General features: G+C 45.2%; 1 protein-coding gene across 1 annotated transcript; it reads left to right on the top strand.

Annotated features, from left to right (window-relative positions):
* Positions 1-3,207: 3,207 nt before the first annotated feature.
* Positions 3,208-6,165, top strand: LOC125533898 (disease resistance protein RPM1-like). The gene has a single exon (XM_048697224.1). It carries the CDS (start codon positions 3,262-3,264, stop codon positions 5,983-5,985), a length of 2,724 nt encoding a protein of 907 aa, XP_048553181.1. The 5' UTR covers positions 3,208-3,261; the 3' UTR covers positions 5,986-6,165.
* The last annotated feature ends 18,259 nt before the right edge of the window (positions 6,166-24,424 follow it).

Raw genomic sequence — 24,424 nt, 5'->3', positions numbered from 1 at the left:
GATCCCACCACTGGAGCACTGCTAGCAGGAAGATCGTTGCCCTCGGACTTTGGACGCAAATGTGTGCTCTAGATGCACTCTCACAACCGACATAACAGAACACCCAAAACTTAAACTACTATGTACATGGGCTCCACACACTCCTCGTCCATACGACCATACCTACTGCGATCGGTGACGCCGTTAGGGAGGGAGGGGAATTAGCCTGACGTTCACATACTACTCTCAATGGGAATAGGAGGAGAGACAAATGAAACGGGAAAGTCCTCCCATCTAAGAGAACTACGGTAGTCATGAAACCCCAAACGTTTGGCGAGGAACCAAGCAGTCAGACTGCCATGGCAGTTTCGAGGCCAAGGTGGAGGTCGGGGGGTCTGACCTTTACACATGGGCGATTAGACCATCATTATAGAGCGATGTGACCATAGGTCCTAGAAGGTTATCCTGAGTTTGTCGTAAACATGTGTGTTTCTCATATGTGTGATTGGTTTTTACTAGAGACCTTGTCCGAGTCAAATCATCATATCTTGTCAATCAATAGTATAAGGGATGAAAGTATTTAGCGCTTGTGTTCTTTCGTGCACTTGGACGAATCTAGCGGGCACTCGATTCTCATGACACCCTTCTGTGTGACAGAGATAAGCAGAATTTTTAGGGATGCCATATTTTTGGAAAGACTCCACTATAAATCTGACATCCGATTTTTGACCATGGCAAATTGAACGTCCTTCATGATAAATTATGTTCTTCAAGGATGACAAATTTAGTTGACGAACATGGCAAATCCCACTCAGTTCATTTTCATTTATCAGAAAATTATCATGCTTACAAACTAAATTTGTCATCATCACGTCATTTAAATTGTCATAGAAAACATCAGATTTACCATGCCTAAAAATCTGACGTTAGGTTTTTAGTGTTTTCATATGATGAGATGGCTGGGGATAACCCGATTTAACGAATATTCGATCCTTTTTGCTGCCGTGAAAAATTGGCCGAGTAGGGCAGCCATGCTCGCTCCGCTTCAGTTCACCTCACGAACAGAGACCGCCGCCCCTCTCTCACCTCTCACCCACGAGTCACGACAGGAGAAGAGCGGTGGCTCGTCTGAAAACAACAAGAGTGGCGGCGCATCGGCAGTTTTGGATCGGGCGCTGGCGGTGCGTCGAGGTGCCGCATCTCTCTATCTCTCTCTTATGGCATAGTGAGCGGTGGCGACGGGAAACTGGGCATCTGGGCGACGGGGAACCGGCAACTAGGCGGCGGGGCTTGGCGAGCGCCGGTGATAGGGAACGGCAGTGGTGGCGGCTGGACTTGGCGAGCGCAGACGACGGGGAATGTTCTGCGCGAGCGGCGCGGTTTGGCGAGCGCAGGCGGCGGGAATGGCCAAGCATGTCTCCCCTGCCCTCTTCTGTGCTCCAATCTCACCTCTCTTGTTTTGTGCTACGATTGACTTATATCTTCCTCATTTTTCTGCTGCTAGCTAGTTGGTGTATGAACATGTCTAGATTTTTTTAAGCTGGGGAGAGAACTGGCCCTTGATCTACTTGCTCGTGGTTGCCATACCTGCTTCTGCACTTCCGAAAAAATAATGTAGAATAGTGTGGATTGTAACTGCTTTTTTTAAGGCAAGAGCTTGCTTCTTTTTATGTGGGGATCATTGCCAAATTGCAACTGAGATGATTTGACTTTCCAAAATGATTCTCACTAGTAATAACTATTAGTAACGTTTGTCCTAATCACACCGAATCTTTGACAACTCAATTCATCCAAAGATCAGTTATGTGTGCCAAGAAACAGAGTATGCGAATGAGAAGACTAATTTGGAAACATTGGGCAATTTGCTTTATACTTCCTCCGTTCGGAATTACTTGTCGCAGAAATGGATGTATCTAGATGTATTTTAGTTCTAGATACATCCATATCCGAGACAAGTAATTCCGAACGGAGGGAGTACCTACTATTCCGTCTGGATTTTTTTAGTGCAACACAGGAAAGCACCCTCTTTTTGTAATCCCTGCAACTTCTGAGAGGCTTGCATGGTATAGCGAGTTGATTTCAAAAGGTTGCTCTAAAATTGCTATAGGGGTAATACCACCTTCTTCTAGCAAAGAGGTCATCACAACAACCTATCCAATTCTCATCCTTCCAACCAAACAAGAAAACGTGGTTATCCAACCCAACGAAACAACAACAAATGGTTATCCCTAACGAGGTGGTTGGGGATACCCTCAGCCAATCCACCTTTATCCTCAAACCAAACGCCACCCTAGTGGCTCAGGGCCTCTTTGGCTCAAACAAGAAGCGGAGGAAAAAATATAGCAATAATAATTTTTTCCTATGGGAGCACTATTTATACGTTTGGCTCAATGGAGCAAATAAAAAGGAGAGAATCCTTTGAACTCATTTCAAAAGAAAAACGCAGAAATTCTACCATCCGCTTGGACTGGTTTATATTTTCTATGCACGAAGAATGAGATTGGGACCCTTAGTGACATAAGGCTAGTCATAGTGGGAGTAACTTAGCTAGTAACATAGCGCACTTCAAGAAATTTTTGCTTATGTGGCAAGTATTTAATGAGAGGTGGTAACATAATATGTTACTGTAACATAGCGCTTCCCAAAACAAAATGAGTCTACAAGCTAATAAATGAAGTCATCTATGACACTACTATTATGTTACTTTGCATTATGAAGGTAGTAACTTAGACTAGTGTCATATGCATAACATTAGTCTAAGTTACTCCCCACTATGACCAGCCTAATAGCATTCTAATTATACTTTTCATGTAGTTTGACTTTGATTTGACCATTTTTATTAGGATTCCTATGTTTCCTCTATTCTTGTGAATCAAACACTTAAGTTTACAAAGTTCATGTGTTTTCCGATCATCCAGTTTGCGCATGCATTCATATCATATTCCTATGTGTTTAGAATTATGCGAACCAAACGAGTCCTAAGCAGCAAGGACATTGGCAATCACATGACCTAGGGGACTGAGTCCGTGATGCCTCCCAATAATAGAATTATCTCATTGTGTATGCTTTCCAATAATAGCATTACCTCGTAGCTATTGAACAAGAAAATAATCTGATGATGTAAAAGGGACGTCGATGGCTTTGAAAATAGTATCTTTTTTTATTAAGTATCTTATTGTGGATGAATTTGTGGTGTCTTACAAAGTGATTTTCTCATTTCCTGCCAGTTACGAAATCACCGACGGGAGGGGTCAACCAGCTGAAGTAGTGAAGTCAGGAACCATGGCAGAAGGTCTTATACTTGTTGTGCTTTCGAAAATCGCAGCTACCTTTGGAGGAGTTGCACTGAATGCAATTAGGTTGAAATTGGGGAAGGAAGGCAACATTTTACTTGAAACAGAAAACATGATGAAACAAATTGAGATTGAATTTGAGATCATGCAGGCCTTCATAAGTCAAGTACATCCATATAGTGAAAATAACCAAATTCTCAAAGCATGGCTGAAGCACATAAGGAAGATTGCCTCTGAAGTTGAGGATATCATCGACGAATATTCATTTCTCCTTGGAAAAATGGACAATGTAGAAGGTCTTCTGAATAAGGCACTCCATCGATCAAAGAGGGTGAAGGCATGGAAAGATATTTCTGCTCAGCTCAAACAAGTACAAGAAAGACTTCAAAATCTATCAACTGTGAAAGAAAGATACGGCATAACAGTAGCTGCTGGACTTGGGGGTGGATCTTCACACCACAATGTTACTCGTAAGATGTACATGTCTGATTCTTCCTACTTAAGTGATAATGACAATGAAGAAATCATAGGAAATGAAGATGAAGCAAAAAAGCTGACACAATGCATAAATGATGATGGTTTGGATCGTACGATTATCTCCATCTGTGGAATGGGTGGTTCCGGCAAAACAACTCTTGTAAGCAGCATCTGTAGGAAACAAAAAATCAGAAAGAACTTCGATTGCTATGCTTGGATCACGGTATCACCAAATTATCCCGTTGAAGATCTTCTAAGTAAACTGATCAAACAACTTTATATTCCTGATGAGCAAGCTGGTACAACTGATCCAACACATTTGGTGGATAAAATCCATAGTTACCTCGGGAACAAGAGATACCTTATTGTCTTGGATGACATGTGGAATAGAGATTCTTGGTTATTCCTTGAACGAGCATTTGTCAAGAATAAGTGCAGAAGTAGAGTCATCATTACTACTCGCACGGAAGCTGTTGCCTCATTTGCAGAGGATAACCAGACTATCAGAATTGGTCTTCTTCCACAAAGAGAATCATGGGACCTCTTCAGCAGAAAAGCATTCTCAAGGCAAAACAGGGCAACATCGGGATGCCCTCAAGGTCTTGTTCCCTGGGCAGAAAAAATTCTGGAGAGATGCCAAGGCTTGCCCCTCGCTATAGTAGCTATAGGGAGTCTCCTATCTTACAGAGAAATGGAGGAACATGAGTGGAAGCTATTCTACAATCAACTTAACTGGCAACTAACAAATAATCCAGAGCTGAACTGGGTTTCAAGTTTCCTGAAGCTAAGCTTGGATGATCTTCCAAGCCACTTGAGGAACTGTTTCTTGTACTGTGGGTTATTCCCCGAAAATTACCGAATACGACGGAAATGGATAATCAGATTGTGGGTAGCTGAAGGTTTCGTCGAGGATCGCGGAACAGAGACGACCCTGGAGGAAGTCGCCGAGGATTACCTCAAAGAACTTGCTCAGCGCTCACTGATTCAAGTGACGGAAAGGAATGAATACGGAAGGCCAAAAAGATTTCAGGTGCATGACCTTGTGAGAGAAATGACGATGACCATATCAAGAAAAGAGAGGTTCGCTCTTATCTGGAATAACCCAGACGTGACAGACGGCGGTGACGAAGCAAGCCGTGTATCAGTGCATCGTGGAGGCCAGGTCTTTCAGCCAGGCCCAGCTTCACAACATCTGCGCTCATTTTTGTTGTTCGACAAGCATGTGCCGGTTCCATGGATCTGCGCCGCTTCATCGAATTTCAGGCTGCTAAGGGTGTTGTGCCTCAGATACTCCCTCCTCGAGCACATCCCGGAAGCCATCACAGCTGGTCTGTTCAATCTGCACTACCTTGATTTCTCACGTACGAAAGTGAAGACGATACCAAGATCAATAGCGAGGCTCAAGAAACTGCAGTCATTGCACCTCAGGTTTGCTCGTGTGATGGAGCTGCCACGTGAAATAGCGATGCTCTCAAGCCTCCGGCACTTATCTGTGAGCAACGATTTGTATGGCACATCAGTCACTGGTAGCATCTGCAAGCTCAAGCACTTGCAGACTCTCCGTGAGGTGAAGGCCAACAAAGATTTGGTTCAAAATCTGGGGTGCCTCACGCAGCTAAGAAGCCTGGGCATCACGGCAGTCCTTCCAAGCTACGGCGGGGACCTGTGGACTTCGATAGGGAAGATGACCGTCCTGACGAAACTGGCGGTCGGAACTCGCGGCGAAAACGACGAAGTCCTCAGTTTGGACAAGTTCAAGCCGCTCAGAAACCTGGAGAAGTTTTACCTGACGGGCAAGCTGGAGAACGGGGTGCTCTTTCCGGTATCCGAGGGGTTTGACAAGCTCAAGGTCCTGACAATGCGCTGGTCCGGGCTGGCGCAGGACCCGCTCAAATCCTTGTCTGAAATGGGGAACTTAGTTTACCTCAGCCTCTATTGTGCGTATGACGGGGAATCCCTGGCATTCTGTTCTGGATGGTTTCCCAAGCTCAAGCGGTTGTTCCTAGGAAAGCTGGACAATCTGAGTTCAGTTGAGATAAGCGATGGCTCCATGACCAACTTGACATACCTAGAGCTTCGTGAGCTCTGGAGCCTGGAAGCCGTGCCTGAAGGCCTCGGGTACCTTAGGTCGCTTCAGCACCTGTATGCGCGGAACATGCCGAGGGACTTCGCCGCGCAGCTGGAAGGAGACCGCAAGGGATTTGTTCAGCATATTGCCAACATCGAATGCGTCTGACCGACGCACTTTCATCATCTGGTTCTCGGTTTTCTGTAACAGAGGATGATTCGGACAGAAGAAATGTTTCAGTGCGAACTAGTTTCAGATCTCCAGTTTCAGCATGGTGTTGAGAGGCGACGCGCCAGACCATTTATTTCCTTTTGTTGTTGGCCATGTAATAAGTATACTTAAAAAAAACACAGCATTGGTGTCACCCAGGAAAGCATATGTGAGCCGATTTGAATGTCCACTTTTTTCAGTTGGTGCTGCAAATGCTGGTAGTATGTCCTTAAGACATGGTTTCAGAGACCCCAGCACCAGCGTACGGAGAGCTGTTAAGGGATTGGCGTCCACACGCTGGCTAGTGGCAATTAGCTGGCTGAAAAGCCTTCGGAAACGGTGGTCAGCTGGGCCATTAGTGTCCCAGTAAAGCCCATTAGCTTTCTATCCTGTAGGGGCGAGCACAGTAGGGGAGGACAGTACGGGCGAGACAGCACAGTAATTATTACCACTGCTAAACCTGCTCTGCTTTGGAACAGCCCCCTGTCCGAATCTTAGGCCTGCCTTTCAATGCGCCAATCAATAGACCGATGAATGGCTCTAGCATGGTACTGCTACTGAAGGACATGATTCGGAAGCTGTACTACGTATGTACTCCTTCCGTTTTTTTTACTCCGCTTATAAGATTCGGACAAAGTCAAACTACACAAAATTTGATCAAATTTATATAAAAAAATACGAACATCTACAATATAAAAACTATGTAGTATGAAAATACATTTTGTGGTGTATTTGATAATATTAATTTCATATTGTCAATGCTTATATTTTTTAATATAAAGTTAGTCAAATTTTACAAAACTTGACTTTGACCAAACCTTATGTACAGACTAAAAAGAAACGAAGGGAGTTCTCCTACTACTAATCGCCATTTTTCTTTTGCTGATGGGCATCCGTGTAATTAATTAATTTGGATAGTAGGACTGGGATTAGCTGAAACCTTCCACTAGTAACCTAGTTGTCTCAAGAGACAGAATCGAATAAAAGTAAGCTTCGGTTGAGTAAATAAACTACGCGCATCTATTCTAGACCCACGTGATGCTATTCCACAAGATCCCCAAGCCCAAGTGTACTTTCTGTAAATTCAAAAAGAAGTGTACTTTCTGTAGGAGAGAGGAGAAAAGGTAAAATATCTATTAATAGATGCCATTTCAAAGCCCACACATGCGGTGAAGCCAAAGTATCTATCCACATGACAATGCCAAAATGCCAAGCACCGCCTTACCCATCATACGATGGCATATTAAGGAAGACGAGTCCAAAGTTTTCAACTTGCACGCTGGCACCATCCCCCAGAGATTGAGTGAATGGAAGATCACAGCGGAGAGGGAGGCTGCATTTTAATCTGTGAACGTTAAAATGGTACTACTCCTTCCGGTCCTTTTTACTCCGTATATTAGGTTTTGGTCAAGTCAGACTTTACAAAGTTTGACCAAATATATATTAAAAAAATATCAACAATTACTATACCAAATATATATCCCATGAAAGTACATTTCGTAATGAATCTAACGATATTGATTTGATATTGTAAATGGTGATACTTTTTTCTATAAGTTTGGTCAAAGTAGAGATGCTTTGACTTCAGACAAAACTTATATGCAGACTAAAAAGGACCGAAGAGAGTACATCGCAACAATTTGTAGCCGGAAATGGCTTATATATTAGCAAGCACAACTACTTTTTTTAACGTAATACGTGTCTCATTCATATCATAAACATCAAAGTACAAGTTACGTAATGACCGACATGACAAAACTAAAAAGATAGCAGAACATTTCTGAGCTTGACACCAACACCCGTCACCTGCCTCCGGCACCACCATAGCAGCCACCGAAGAAAAGAATGACGGATCACCTCCTCACTCGAGCTACGCGTCTCCATCGATGATATACAGCTTTGCGGACCTCCAAGGTGGCTCACCAAAAATAAAGCCCTTGTCGTTGAATGAATCAGACCGGGGCAACACCCCGGACACGCCGTCAAACTCCAGATCTGGCATCCCACCACGACTAAGTCACCGAAGGAGGAAACTATCTTTATTCAGCGCTGTCATCGTCGTCGCCGAAGCCAAGACGATGAACAGCCTAAAAACCTAGACTACGAGAGAGTAAAAAATGATCCACACACGTGGATCCGGCGCCCCCCTCACCACCGACGACCGAGGTTGCCGGTGAAGGGGAGTCGCCGGAGAACGGCGCTAGAAGATTGGACTCTCTTGGCTCATTTTTTTCGCTGAGAGAGGCGATGAGTTACGAATGTACATTAGGTTAAGGGGTTCAGGAAGATGGAGGTAGGAGAGCGGGAATGCTGCCGCGGAAGCGAATTTTGAAAAGGCGACCAAGAAAGAGAATAAATAAATTATTTTGATTGAAATGAAAAAAAAAATAAAGTTTATTTTGCATGATGGAAGAAATAAAGTTGACGGGACAAGTAATGCCACATGTATCCAAAGACGCTTGGAATCTGACGTGGCATTGTTACTGTTGTAAATGTGGAATTACCCCGGTCCCCCACTAGGCTGTCCTTTCTTCCGGCACGCCCATACATGCAGCCACCAATATTTCCAAGTACAGTGCACTAGTACTCCCTCAGGCTGCGGGAATATCATAGGTAGTATCATGCATGTCAACTAAGCAGTTTTGATGAAGTGGCATAGAATTAAATGAAGAAAGAGAGGCTTGAGTGTCATATCATGATACCGTATCATATTAAATGATGTGCTACTTTGTGTCATGCATGATAATAAATGTAATCCTCTATGATACCAACATATGATACTATGCATTAGGAATGTAGTATCATAGACTAGTATCATGGTACTAGTATATGATACTCCCCATTACAACCAGCCTCAGGGAGAAAAAAAAAGATTTATAGTGGACACTCACTAGTGACTAGCTCGCGGGCTCCGGGCAGCCAATCCCGTTCGCTTGTTCCCGATCGGACGAGATGGGTCGTGGCCTCCCGAAGAGGATTGGAGTACTGTTGCGTGCGTGATGCCCTTTCACGGGGTTGGGGGCGTCAAACAAAGACGGAGGAGGCAGGCAGGTGCAGCTGACTGTGGCGTACGGCCTGCCCTGCACCGCCCTCGTCTCTTCTCCCAAGCCCGTACCTACGTACGCGTACCTCCGTCCATGGACAGAAAACTCCACTACTCTCTCGCGTTCCGTCTATCATATCCTTCCACTGCCCGGCCACTCAGGACATTTCTAACCGATCTCTTAAAAAATAAAGGAGTAAACCTTCGTAGAGTTTTGGTTGGAGCTAGCCGACCGGCGACCACCCTATACATAATGGAGTAAATTTAAATTTCGTTCATACATTTCGTCGAACACTTGCTATGCACCTCCGTGGCGAGTGGCAACCACGTGACCATGTCGGTAGCGAGCACCGAGCAGCAGCAGCAAAGACACACAACTAGGAGGAGCAATAGCAGCAGCACGCAGCGACGGCGGCGAGTAGCAGCAGTAGCAGCACACAGTGGGGAGGAGTAGTGGCAAGCAGCAGTAGTAGCAGCACGCGGCAGAGAGGAGCAACGGCGAGCATGCACCGGCGGCAAGCAGCAACAACACGCAACTGGGAGGAGCAACAACAGCAGCACGCACCGGTGATGGCGAGTAGCAGCAGTAGCAACACACAGCAGGGAGGAGCAGCGGCAAGCAGCAGCAGTAGCAGCACACAGTAGGGAGGAGCAACGGCGAGCATGCACCGGCGGCAAGCAACAACAACACGCACCGGCGGCAGCGAGCAGCAGCAGCACGCAACGGGAAGGAGTAGCAACACGCACCAACGGCGGCGAGCAACAGCAACAACAGCACACACCGGCAGCGGCGAGCAGCAGCAACAACACACAACAGCAACGCACAGCAGCAACAACATTTAGTGGCAGTTCCGGTAGTAGTACGTGCAAGGGTCGCCGGGAGGCCATGGGAGCTTCACGTGAGTCGCCGGCCGGCCATGAGGAGGCGTGAAGAAAATTTATACTCGGCCGCCTTCAGACGGAGTAAATATATGCAAAAACTTAGAGATGGAGTAAAAAAATATACTCCCTTATGATGGATTGGGGATCGTCTCGGTGCCAAAAAATCGTATCTTTACTTCTTTAACCGATTATAAGTGATTGATTAGAAATGCCCTCGGTCACTCTTAATTTCGAACCGATTATAAATAGAAATGCCCTGGGTGACTCTTAATTTCAAACGCACACACACTGAGCAGCTAGCTAGCAGAAGAATCCTTAACTCTATGTCTCCTCTCTCACGCACGTACGAAGCAGAGCATCACTGACATGTGAGTTTCGGGCGAACCCGCCCGCTTCGGCCTGTCAGTCTACCTGCGTCGTTTCCGTGGAGGCGCCGGCGCCGTGCGCAGCCGGCCGGCGAGGAAGGGGGAGATGTGGGTGCCATGCCGCGCAGCGGCGGCTGCGTCCGGCCGCTGTCTGGCTACAGGGAAGCTGCACGCCTCTGATCGCCTTCGGGCTTCGGGTGGCCATCACGAGGGCCGGGGCCGAGCCGATACCCGGCACGACGGTACCCGTGCGCCGCTGGCCGGCTGGCCCGACTGGACCGGTTCAGAAGCTGCGAACGTTTTGCGTGGCCGTACCCAGCGGTTTCAGGTCGGGGATGGCCGCTTGCGGTTCAAGTCTGGCGGCAGACACGTACGTCGTTTCTCTTCGCCGTTTCGGGTGAAAGCAAGAGGGCAAGAGGTGTATATATCTCGCTGGTATCCATGGCCGGCCGGCCGGCGCACCCTGCGTCGATGCACGCATGTGGCATGCATGCCGATGCCTGTACCTACTGTCGTCGTGCTATACGTCAACCCATGGCGTTTGCACTGACATGGATGGGATTCTACGGCGTTTGCGGAGAACGTTGCTACGACTTGTAGTAGGTGGTCCGAGGATGGCGATTTCTCTACGATTTCGCTATAAATTTGACGACGTCGGATTTTTAAATATGACAAATCTAACGCGTGCTATGACAAATTATGTTATTGCGAGCATCGCAATTTTCTCCGGCATTTAAAATTCAAGCATCGGATTTTTAACTTTTCCGTTTCTCTATTGTGCAAAATGTTTTTGTTTGGCTAGCAGGTGAAGTTTTCTGTCCGTGGAGTATGATGATTTGATGATCTCTTATTCTTGAAGTATGAATGCAATGTCTACCTCTCTCCGATGACTTATAACATAACCAATGCATTTACTTCTATATGGTATCCGAACCAAAAAATCTTTGAGTCATTAAGACCCAGCTTGCACAATTGAAATCATAATTAAAAATACCGTCAAGATTGGGCAATTTCTCTATGTGCAAGATGTTTTTTTTAGACAAACAAATGTCTTCTTTTTGTGCCATTAATGTCACCAGAGAATGCATCATCTACTTTTTGAGATGCCTTCAAATAATACACTATTTTATTTGGAATACAGTAATACCTATGAAATCTAGCCGCGCAAATATGCGGGTCACTATGAAATATGTTCTCACTGGATGTATATCTTTGCTATGATGTTGGTTATCATGGGGAGTGTTTGTTTGAAGAGAAAATAATATGAAACCTAGCCGAGCGGATCACTATGCTAGTTAGCCCATAAAATAGCAGACTGAGTTTGGTTTTGGTTGGACTGTCTGGACTGATTCAGAGAAGGTTGTCATCGTGTGGTGGTGTATTGTGACTAGCATGCGGTTTTAAGTCAGTAATGGCTGCCTGCAACTGAAGTTTGGCAACATACATGTTGTTCTCTTTCGGTCGTTTTGGGTGAAGCGAGAGGGGGGGGGGGGCTTTGATATGGATACAATAGTGGTGCAACCCTGGGTTCATGGGATGTTGATGATTTATAGTTAGTGTGCTATGCACCAATTACATGCATCTCCTTGGTGCAACCCTAGGTTCATGGGATGTTGTTGGTTTACAGTTAGTTTCTTATGCACCAATTGCACGCATCTTAATGTCTTACAAAAACTAAGTGCATCTACAATAATGGTGTGCCATCGGTTGTTTTTCCTCTATGATGTCAAGAGTGGGATTTTTCTTGAGTTCGGAGGAATACTACGAATAATTGATGATCTTTCACTTCTGCTAGATCGTTGTTCTTTTCACTGTGCATTATATTATACATTGCATAACAAGTTTTTATTGCTACCTATTGGAAATGTCCTAATGTTTGCAGTTTGTTTCAAAAGTATCTGGTTACCTCTTTGCCTACATTATTTTTTGATTGATGACCAACCATTCCAGCATACCATCAACATTAAAGACAAGCATGCATCAACATTTATGCACGATATTTTCTTCTTCATACGACTAGTCATCATGAAGTCCATAATTGTTGTGATGTTGCTATCGCTTTCTAATTTAGTGGGGCAATATTGCTATGTCCTTCCACAAGGAACTCGGGAATTTTTATCAAATGAAAATTAACCCAACAAAAAAACCGAGACAAGAAAAACAAGTAGTCTTAATTTGATCCATGGACACCTATAAAAATGCAACAACCTAGCTTATCCAAAAGAAACTCCTTACCCCTCAACCACTTGCCATTCTTTTTTGCCACTAACCTATCATCTGGTAGCGAACTATACATCTTTGTTTTCTAAAATAGGTGAAAAAGTGTTAACGGTACATCGAGTTGCCCAGGAATCTGGATAAATCACTAGAATGTTCTACATCAATACGGTACATAACACATTTCAATCTACATAGTTACATAATGGTACAACTAATGTTGTTAGCCTCAAATATACGTGGTCGTGGTTGAATTTGGTGTGTGGTGATATTTGACAATAAATATACATAAGGTATGTTGGATTGGTACCACTTTTGGATGGAGACAGATGAAAGATGTAAAATTGCTATAGATAGTGAGCCACGTCTACTTTTCTTGCTTTGCTTTTCATCCAACAAACATTAGCTCTTAAAATAGCATATTGCATTTGATTTTAGTTACCCATTTTGCACTATATCACACATACGAACCTGATATTGGAGCATTTCATATTTAACATAATAGTTAGAGAATAGTTTGATGGTGTCATCTTTTGTTTATATTTGACGGAACTGGAAGATGGAACACAAGGACTTTTTTGAGACAGACAACCCAAATATGCTAAGAAAAATGTAAAAGATCCACGGCATAATGCAAAATGTGCTAGGCCACTTGTTCATGTCCATTTTTGTCTGGATCAACATAAATGTTACTATTTCTAGCTCACATTAATTGCAACCGCGACAAACTTATATAAAGTAGCATTTGATTTTTTTTGACAACTCACTATGTTCACCGCTTGGTCAAAAGCAGCATGATTAATTGGTGAGTTTTCCAGCACTCATGATATGGCAAAGGTTTGGGAGCCTGCATTATCAAGTAATGTTTTTTTCTATTTACCAGTAAAACCACCCAGTCTAAATATAAGATCTATCCAAGTTCAAAACGAGTTATAAGATCTTGATTAGTCTGTGATTATTTCTAAGACAACAGAGGTATAATCACTTGACATTAGTAACACATTAGCTCCGCGAAAATTGAATCGAGAGATCGAAACTTTTAGGGCCTAACCAAATGTGTGTATCAAGTCCAATATTCCTAAGGTTGGTACTTCCTTATTTAAACACCCCAAAATGTTAGAAATATATGTTTTTGACACACTATTTTGTTTCTCTTCAAAACAACGTTCAACCCTTTGTATAATTCGGATGCTCTGCGCCGAGTCAATTCTATTACACCCCTTTCATGGGTTGTAAACTTGCACTCACCAACCCCCATAGATTTACTGATCAGAAGATCACATGGAAAAGGGGGTCCATCTGTATGCAGACACATTCATATGGACTAGATCCTATTTCATTGCCTTTTGGAGCCCATATGACATGAGCAAATGAATATGGTCCAATTTGTATTTCACAGATGCACTTGTGATATCATATCATACTCCCTTGGTTCCACAATGTAACAAATATAGATTTTTCTAAAAATCAAGCTTTGCAACTTTGACTGAGTATCTAGAGAAAAATATTAACATATAGAATAATAAATACATATCATTATATACATCATGATACATATTTTATACTGATGTGTTTGATATTGTAGATATTGATAATCATTTCTATAAACTTGGTCAAATGTTGTTATTTTACTTTTTTGTAAGTCTATGGGCACTACATTATGAAATAAAGGGAGTACCATACAGATGCAAAAAAAACACAAAGCACCCAGGGCACAAGCTGACATTGATGCATCACAACATCCTTCCCATGTTGAGTTGATATTTGACAAGTTTCTTTTGGTGCATCCAGCAAAGGTTGGATAAACGCCACCCAAAAGCACGCACACTTCATGCGCTTTGGGTAAGGAGATGTTAGTGACGCGCGGGTGGGCATTTGTCCCACATGTAAGTTAGACGTGTGGTGATTGTTTTCGCAATTTTATGAAACCTAAAAAAATGTGTGCGGGGTGGGGGTGGGTTGGACTATAGAGGAGCATCTTCCCCTGAACTAGTGCCTTTTCACGGAGGCAGCTTTAGTGACGTAACTACACCTTCCTTTGAGTGTATGACATGTGGGCCAACCTCATGTGGGGTCCACATGTCATGCACTCAAAGGCAGGTGCAGTGAGGTACTGAAGCTCAATCCCTTTTTCAGTCAGTGCCCCAAATGTTGGTAAGATATGGTTTCATTGTATCAGACAACTATATATGGATGCTGATACAGATTTTGATCAATTGGATATCCGGCGGACAAGGTAGAGGGATATAGTATTGGTAATATCCGGTGGATATGGAGTATCCGGTATCTTTTGCGGATTATCCGAGGTGGTCAAATAGGATTATTCGATAAATTTAGCCCAATTGAGAAACCCAAATACCTACGTGGACCACTAACTAAAATCACCACATATAAATCAGAATTTAACCTAACCCTAGCATGAGACGACCACAATCCACAATCACAATTCACAAGCACCTGTCGACCGCCGTCATCGCAGCGTCGTCTTGTCTTGCACCGACAGTGGTAGCCGCTTCTCTCCGGCGAGTTGGTAGTCCGGCACAATCGGCAAAGATGTTGGCGCCGGTCCAAGCAACTGTTGACACCAGATTTTGGCATGGTCAAGAACATAATTAAGATGGGCTCAAATGGAGAAGTGATCTACTCCCTCCATTCGGAATTACTTGTCGCAGAAATGGATGTATCTAGATGTATTTTAGTTCTAGATACATCCATATCCGAGACAAGTAATTCCGAACGGAGGGAGTACATGAAAAAGTTCCGTATTGTCGACATGAACATATTTGAATTTTGTGTCACCGTCATCCGATCTCATCTTGAGGGCCGAAGATGTGCTCGATGTACTAGGATTTTGTATGTAGAGTACTGTTTGGCCGATTAGGCCTCCAAGACAGCCTCATATGAGAAAAGATTATGCATGTATTGTCTTCGTCTCGTCGAAATGATTGATTTTGATATAAAACTCGTCTCAATCCGAGGTCATATGCAAAAGTTACAGCCAATGCACTGTTGACCTATCATGAGTAAAAACTGGCTCAAGCCATCAGACACCCGTGTGGGTGATATCTGATGGGTCGCGCGACTGATTAGGTGTAACACCCCGGATGTAATTTACCTAATATGTACTCCAACTCTTGACGTTTCCGGCGCTAAGTTATTTTATTTCCTCGGGTTCGGGTTTTTGTCTCCGTGTGTTGTTGTCGTTGTCTTGCATCTCACATCATGTCATCATGTGCATTGCATTTGCATACGTATTCGTCTCATGCATCCGAGCATTTTCCCCGTTGTCCGTTTCGCATTCCGGCGCTCCTATCTCTTCCGGTGGTCCTTTCTACCTTCTTTTCGTGTGTGGGGGTTAAACATTTCCGGATTGGACCGAGACTTGCCAAGCGGCCTTGGTTTACTACCGGTAGACCGCCTGTCAAGTTTCGTACCATTTGGACTTCGTTTGATACTCCAATCGTTAACCGAGGGACCGAGAAGGCCTCGTGTGTGTTGCAGCCCAACACCCTTCCATTTTGGCCCAAAACCCACCAAAACCCTCTCCATCATCTAGAGCGTTCGATCACAATCACGTGGCCGAAAACCGCACCTCATTTGGACTCTCCTAGCTCCCTCTATGCCTATATATAGACCCTCTCCCGAAATTTTTGGATCTTCTTCCCCAAAACCCTAGCTCCCCTTCCTCTCCGCGCGCCGGACAACGTCCGGATGCGCCGGACACGTCCGCCCGCTCCGCTGGACGAATCAGCTCCTGCCACGTGTCCCGGGCGGGCGCCCACATCGCCGCCGCCGCCCGAGGCCCGCCAGGACCGCGGGGAGCCCCCGCGGCCCGGTCTGCTCGCCGCCGCCCGGATCGGCCTCCTCCCCGCCCGGTCCGCCACCTCGCCTCCCCTCGCCTCCAACTCCGGCGGCCCGAGCCGCCGCATTCCTCGTCGGCCGGAGCCGCGCTTCGTTCCGCGCCGGCCGCACCTCGCCGCCCGTCCTCTCCTCCTCCGCCGCCCTCACCGGATCCGGCAAGATCCGGCCGGCAAGCTCCTCTCCACGCCAAGTCCGGCGACCACCTCGACGAACTCCGGCGATCCTCGACGTCCGCGCACTGCTACAGTGATCTCAGATCTAGATCCGGAGGGTTGACTTTTTATCCCCGAACCCTAGATATTTTGCGATTTTCATCATGTCGTAACTCCGCATCCGTAGCTCCGTTTTGGGCGTGTAGCATATCAAAATGTTCTTCTCTGAGAGTACATCATTTCGTCTCATTGAATCATTTTCATTTGAGCTCATCTTGATGCCCGAAATGCTGTTGGAAGAGAGCTATTTGAGTTAATTGTCAGATCTGCTGCACCAAATAGCTATTTGTCATTTTTGCCATGATTAATGTGTGCATGATATGCTCCTGAGCTCTACATGAGTTTTGTTATATGCTTTGCCATATTTACAGAAGTGCTTACCATGTATTTTTATGACATGTGTGGTGACTAGCACAAGCTTGCAAAGTAGTGCATTCGTTAATGCTGATTTCAGGGACTTAGAATTTCACCAAGTCCTTGATCTGTTTTTATCAATATGCCATATGTTCATGTTGTTTCCTAGTGATCTGTGCCTCTTTTGAGGACGATCAGTAAGGATGATTTGTTAATATTGTGGTGCTCTATCCATCCATGTATTTGTTTGCATTTATGGAGCAACCTAGCTTGAGTCAGTCGAGCTCTACTTTTGCTATTTCGTAATTCCTGGCAGATTGTCTACTCGTTAGCGATTTTGTCGAGGATGTTGTTGTTGATCCGTGCATGATATGTTGTAGTTCTTGCCATGTCTAGATCATATAATATGTATTCTTGATGGGTGTATGCTTAGATTGTCATGTCATCCTCTGTAGTGAGTGCATTGAGCTCGTAAACATGCCTACTCGTTAACATATTTGCATGCTCCAGTTTTTCACCAAGTCTAAGATCTGATTATGTTTTTTCCATGTTCACATGCTTGCAATTGTATTTTCTGATCCCTTTTGACTCAAGGTCACTAAGGGACTTTTGTTAAGTGCTTGGCGTAGCTTCATGTCATGCCTTGCTTTGCCATGTTAAGTTCCTGTAGCATATAGTTTTCATGCTCCAAAGTGTGCTACCTAATCTGAAATTCCAGACTAGTGTTAATTTCACTAAGTCTGAAACCTGTTTATCAATTGCACTTTTGCCATGCTTGTTTGGACCTGTTAGTGGATGAATTGGCCGTAGTTCACTGTTCATCTTTTGTCAAGCATCATGAGTGGATCCCTGCCATGTATTTTGTTGCCATGTTTGAGTGTTGTAGCATAATTATCCTGATGCATTTAGATGGCTACTTGCTGTTTATCGCAGACCGTTGCCATATTTGTTTTGCTTGCCATTTCCAAACCGTGCATCCGATTCCGGTGTTCTTTATATCGATTTCAACCGAAATCACCTCACATTTCCAGTGGCACTCTTGGATTTCCATGTTGAGGCCAGGTTCAATCATTCCTAGTCAAATCTTGCATATGCATCACATATCGCATCCCGCATAGCATACCATGTTTGTATCATGTTGTGCGAGCTTTGCACGTGGTTGATTGTGTTCCTTTTGCTTGTTTGTCTTGTTTGGATAGAGACGGGAGACGAGTTTGCTAACGAGGAGCCCGTTGAGTTTGCTTTCGAGGATCCAGTCAACTCTGACAACTTTGCAGGCAAGATGATCATACCCTCGAAATCACTTCTATCTTTGCTTGCTAGATGCTCGCTCTTTTGCTATGCCTATGCTACGATGCCTACCACTTGCTTATCATGCCTCCCAAATTGCCATGTCAAACCTCTAACCCACCATGTCCTAGCAAACCATTGATTGGCTATGTTACCTCTTTGCTCAGCCCCTCTTATAGCATTGCTAGTTGCAGGTGAAGATTGGAGATCGTTCCTTGTTGGAACATTGTTTATTTTGTTGATATCACTATGTTATCTTGTTATCTTAGTGTATCTATATACTTGGTAAAGGGTGGAAGGCTCGGCCTTTTGCCTAGTTTTTTGTTCCACTCTTGCCGCCCTAGTTTCCGTCATATCGGTGTTATGTTCCCGGATTTTTGCGTTCCTTACGCGGTTGGGTGATAATGGGAACCCCTTGACAGTTCGCCTTGAGTAAAACTCCTTCAGCAATGCCCAACCTTGGTTTTACCATTTGCCACCTAGCCTATTTTTCCCTTGGGTTTCCGGAACCCGAGGGTCATCTTTATTTAAACCACCCCGGGCCAGTGCTCCTCTGAGTGTTGGTCCAAACTAGAGTCCTGTGTAGCGCCCCCTCGGGGAAACTCGAGGTTTGGTTTTAGTTGTATGGAGAGCTCATCTGAGTGTGCCCTGAGAATGAGATATGTGCAGCTCCTATCGGGATTTGTTGGCACATTCGGGCGGTGTTGCTGGACTTGCTTTATCTTTGTCGAAGTTGTCTTGTAGAACCGGGATACCGAGTCTGATCGGAATGTCTCGGGAGAAGGTTTATCCTTCGTTGACCATGAGAGCTTGTGATGGGCTAAGTTGGGACTCCCCTGCAGGGATTTGAACTTTCGAAAGCCGTGCCCGCGGTTATGGGCAGATGGGAATTTGTTAATGTCCGATTGTAGATAACTTGAACTTTAACTTAATTAAAATGAATCAACCGCGTGTGTAACCGTGATGGTCTCTTCTTGACGGAGTCCGGAAGTGAACACGGTGTTGGAGTAATGTTTGTCGTAGGTTGTTCTCTAGTTCTTCGTTCGTGCTTTGCCTCCTCTTCTCGCTCTCTTTTGCGAATAGGTTAGCCACCATATATGCTAGTCGCTTGCTGCAACTCCACATATTACCTTGCCTTACCTATAAGGTTAAATAGTCTTGATCGCGAGGGTGCGAGATTGCTGAGTCCCCGTGGCTCACAGTTTACTTCCAAACCAGATGCAGGGCCCGATGATTCCGTTCCAGATGATGCGCTTGAGCTCAAGTGGGAGTTCGACGAACACTCACGCCGTTACTATGTGTCTTTCCCTGATGATCAGTAGTGGTGCCCAGTTGGGGCGATCGGGACCGTGTCGCATTTTGGGGTTGATCTTTTATTTTGGTACCATAGTCGGACCATGAGTGTATTGGATGATTGTAATGCTATTTATGTACTTTGTGTGACGTGGCGAGTGTAAGCCAACTATGTACCTTTCCCCTTGTTATATATTTACATGGGTTGTTGTGAAGATTACCTTACTTGCGACATTGCTTTCAATGCGGTTATGCCTCTAAGTCGTGCTTCGACACGTAGGAGATATAGCCGCATCGAGGACGTTATCAAGTTGGTAATCAGAGCCTTCCCCGACCTTAGGAGCCCCCACTGCTTGATCGAATTAGCTGTCGTTGTTGAGTCTAGAAAAATGTTTTGAGTCATTTTGGAATTATATATCGGAGAGTTTAGGTATTCTTTTTACTCCCCAGTCCCTTCATCGCTCTGGTAAGGCATCCTGACGTAGAGTTTTGTCTCTTCTCTTCTCAAATTTCACTAAAAAAAAATTTAGGATCACGCGGGTATCTTGGAATCGTTCCGATCGATTTGTGACGAGAACATTGTTCTTGGTGCCTCCTGTCATTTAGGGGTTGTGGCAGTGTCCCGGGGAGTTGAGCTCCGAGGTGTTGTCATCACAATTTTATCGTTGAAGTTCTGGAATACCTGAGTTTTGTTCGCCGACATCGAAAATCTCTTTTATGCAGTTGTTGGTGAGATAACCTCGAGGCCACCCAGTACTGGGGCGGGAGTTCGGGAGTATTGCCATAACTTGTATAACAGATGCTTTTCGAAGGTTGAGGTAGACGATTTCTGAAGTTTTTCTCGGTTATGTGTTGAAGGATGGATACAGCTGGATGTACGGTTTGCTAGATTTGGGTGGGATATTATGCTTCCCCTGTATCCCCAACACCTGATTGCATAACCGAAGAGGTTCGGGAGTTTCATAGGTGGGAATTCTAGTAGCTCTAGTTCTTCTTCCACGGATATTTGGTTTGAGATTGGGTGATCCTTACCGAGTATTCGTTCTAAATTCTAAGTGGCTTCTCAATTTATGGATACGTGACCATTTCAATTGGAATGCATTCGTTCATTTTTTTTCGGATGTGAAGACTATATGTTGCAATTTCTACCCGTTGGTTTCAGCTTCAATTTTTGTCTATCAGTGTGCTAATGGATCTCAACCTCTTCAGGATGGCTCCTCCAACGCGCATGACTCCGAATCCTGATCCGCCACCACCACCTCCACCTCCGGAGGCATGGCAAGCTGTGATGGCCGCTACCAATGCAAACACGCAGCTGATCATGCAAATTCTTCAAGAGCGCAACCAAGCGAACCAAGGCAACCTAGGCAACAATCAGAATCACTTTGCTACACTCAACCAGTTCCTTGCTAACCAGCCAAAGACTTTCAGCAATTGTGTTGAGGCAACTGACGCTGATGATTGGCTCGCGGACTTATGCAAGCATTTCGAGTGCAGTAATGTCAGGCCTGAGGACTTTGTCAAGTTCGCTTCCTTCCAACTCAAAGACCAAGCTGCAGGATGGTTTCAGCAGTACAAAGATTCCAGAGGAGGCCATGTGATTACCTGGGATGAATTCCGTCAAGACTTCAAAGCTCATCCTATTCCTCAGAGCGTGGTTGAAAGCAAGAGTGAGGAATTCCGCAACCTAAAGCAAGGCTCTATGTCTGTCTATGACTACAACAAGATGTTTCAGAAGCTCGCCCGCTTTGCTAAGCAGGACGTCCCTGACGAGAAGAGCATGATATACCAGTTTAGGGGTGGTCTCAAAGAAGAAATCCAGCTAGCTCTTGTCCTCTTTGAGCCCAGGAGGTACGATGAGTTTTACAACATGGCATTCAAGCAAGAGGCTGCTCAACTGAAGTGCGATGCTTCCAAGAAGCGAGTCAGAGATGTGACTCCTTCTTCCTCTACTCAAGTGGCTAAGCAGCAGAAGTATTGGCTTCCTCCTCCTCTGTTCCGTTAGCTGTTTCAACAGAAGAGCAAAGGTGGCAGTGGATCTTCCCACCCACCCAACCCTGGCTTTCAGAACAAGACTTCGTCTCAAGCTCCAAGATCGAGTGCTCCGTATCATCGTCCGCTTTCAGAGGTCACGTGCAACAAGTGCCAACAGAAGGGTCACTATGCCAACAAATGCTTCAATCAGAGGTGTCTCCCTCCTCCTCCTCCTGTGAGATCGGCAAGTACAGCTGTGGTCAAGCATAACCCTAAGCACGCCAAGGTCAACTTGATGAATGCAGCTCAGGCAGAGGACTCGTCAGATGTCATCATGGGTAACCTTCCTGTTAACGATATTCCTGCAAGAGTTCTTTTTGACACTGGTGCATCGCATTGTTTCATTTCCAAACCTTTTGCATCAAAGTATGAGTGCGATTATCAGTATCTGCAAAGTTCTTTGCAAATCGTGTCACCGGGCAAGCAGATGACAGCTAATTTCTGCGTCCCGGATATTTCTATCACGTTGGGCGACTACAAATTTCTAACTTCTCCTATTGTTCTCGGCGACTCGGATATTGATCTTATTCTCAGAATGGATTGGCTTTCTAAGCACAAGGCTCATCTTGATTGTGCTGCCAGGCAGATTCAATTGACTCATGTTAGGGGGGAAATATGCCCTAGAGGCAATAATAAATTGGTTATTATTTATATTTCCTTGTTCATGATAATCGTTTATTATCCATGCTAGAATTGTATTGATAGGAAACTCAGATACATGTGTGGATACATAGACAACACCATGTCCCTAGTAAGCCTCTAGTTGACTAGCTCGTTGATCAATAGATGGTTACGGTTTCCTGACCATGGACATTGGATGTCGTTGATAACGGGATCACATCATTAGGAGAATGATGTGATGGACAAGACCCAATCCTAAGCCTAGCACAAGATCGTGTAGTTCGTTTGCTAAAGATTTTCTAATGTCAAGTATCATTTCCTTAGACCATGAGATTGTGCAACTCCTGGATACCGTAGGAATGCTTTGGGTGTACCAAACGTCACAACGTAACTGGGTGGCTATAAAGGTTCACTACAGGTATCTCCGAAGTGTCTTGTTGGGTTGGCACGAATCGAGACTGGGATTTGTCCTCCGTGTAATGGAGAGGATTCTCTGGGCCCACTCGTAGGACATCATCATATAATGTGCACAATGTGACCAAGGAGTTGATCACGGGATGACGTGCTACGGAACGAGTAAAGAGACTTGCCGGTAACGAGATTGAACAAGGTATCGGATACCGACGATCGAATCTCGGGCAAGTACAATACCGCTGGACAAAGGGAATTGAATACGGGATTGATTGAATCCTCGACATCATGGTTCATCCAATGGGATCATCGTGGAACATGTGGGAGCCAACATGGGTATCCAGATCCCGCTGTTGGTTATTGGCCGGAGAGTTGTCTCGGTCATGTCTGCATGTCTCCCGAACCCGTAGGGTCTACACACTTAAGGTTCGGTGACGCTAGGGTTGTAGAGATATTAGTATGCGGTAACCCGGAAGTTGTTCGGAGTCCCGGATGAGATCCGGACGTCACGAGGAGTTCCGGAATGGTCCGGAGGTAAAGATTTATATATGGGAAGTCCTATTTTGGCCACCGGAAAATGTTCGGGATTTTTCGGTATTGTACCGGGAAGGTTCTAGAAGGTTCCGGAGTGGGGCCCACCTGCATGGGGGGACCCACATGAACGTGGGTAGTGGGGGAAAGGACCCACACCCCTGGTCAAGGCGCACCAAGATCCCCCCTTAGAAGGAATAAGATCATATCCCGAAGGGATAAGATCAAGATCCCTAAAAAGGGGGGATAACAATCGGTGGGGAAGGGAAATGATGGGATTTCTTTCCCCCACCTTTGCCAATGCCCCAATGGACTTGGAGGGCAAAAAACCAGCCCCCTCCACCCCTATATATAGTGGGGAGGCACATGGGAGCCGCACCCTAGCCCCTGGCGCCTCCCTCTCCCCTCATAACACCTCTCCCTCTCGCTGAGCTTGGCGAAGCCCTGCCGAGATCCCCGCTGCTTCCACCACCACGCCGTCGTGCTGCTGGATCTTCATCAACCTCTCCTTCCCCCTTGCTGGATCAAGAAGGAGGAGACGTCTTCCCCAACCGTACGTGTGTTGAACGCGGAGGTGCCGTCCGTTCGGCGCTCGGTCATCGGTGATTTGGATCACAACGAGTACGACTCCATCAACCCCGTTCTCTTGAACACTTCCGCTCGAGATCTACAAGGGTATGTAGATGCACTCCTCTCTCTCGTTGCTAGATGACTCCATAGATTGATCTTGGTGATGCGTAGAAAATTTTAAGATTCTGCTACGTTCCCCAACAGTGGCATCATGAGCTAGGTCTATGCGTAGTTTCTATGCACGAGTAGAACACAAAGCAGTTGTGGGCGTCGATATTGCCAATTTGCTTGCCGTTACTAGTCTTATCTTGATTCGGCGGCATCGTGGGATGAAGCGGCCCGGACCGACCTTACACGTACGCTTACGTGAGACTGGTTCCACCGACTGACATGCACTAGTTGCATAAGGTGGCTAGCGGGTGTCTGTCTCTCCTACTTTAGTCGGATCGGATTCGATGAAAAGGGTCCTTATGAAGGGTAAATAGAAATTGGCATATCACATTGTGGTTTTGGCGTAGGTAAGAAACGTTCTTGCTAGAAACCTATAGCAGCCACGTAAAAACTTGCAACAACAATTAGAGGACGTCTAACTTGTTTTTGCAGCATATGCCTTGTGATGTGATATGGCCAAAAGGATGTGATGAATGATATATGTGATGTATGAGATTGATCATGTTCTTGTAATAGGAATCACGACTTGCATGTCGATGAGT

The sequence above is a fragment of the Triticum urartu genome, chromosome 2, assembly GCF_003073215.2.
Source record: "Triticum urartu cultivar G1812 chromosome 2, Tu2.1, whole genome shotgun sequence".
Classification (NCBI taxonomy): Eukaryota; Viridiplantae; Streptophyta; class Magnoliopsida; order Poales; family Poaceae; genus Triticum; species Triticum urartu.
This window is presented reverse-complemented; position numbering and strand designations above follow the sequence as displayed.

Coding starts and splice junctions, on each gene's coding strand:
- LOC125533898 (XM_048697224.1), top strand. CDS start 3,262: ATGGCAGAAGGTCTTATACTTGTTGTGCTTTCGAAAATCGCAGCTACC.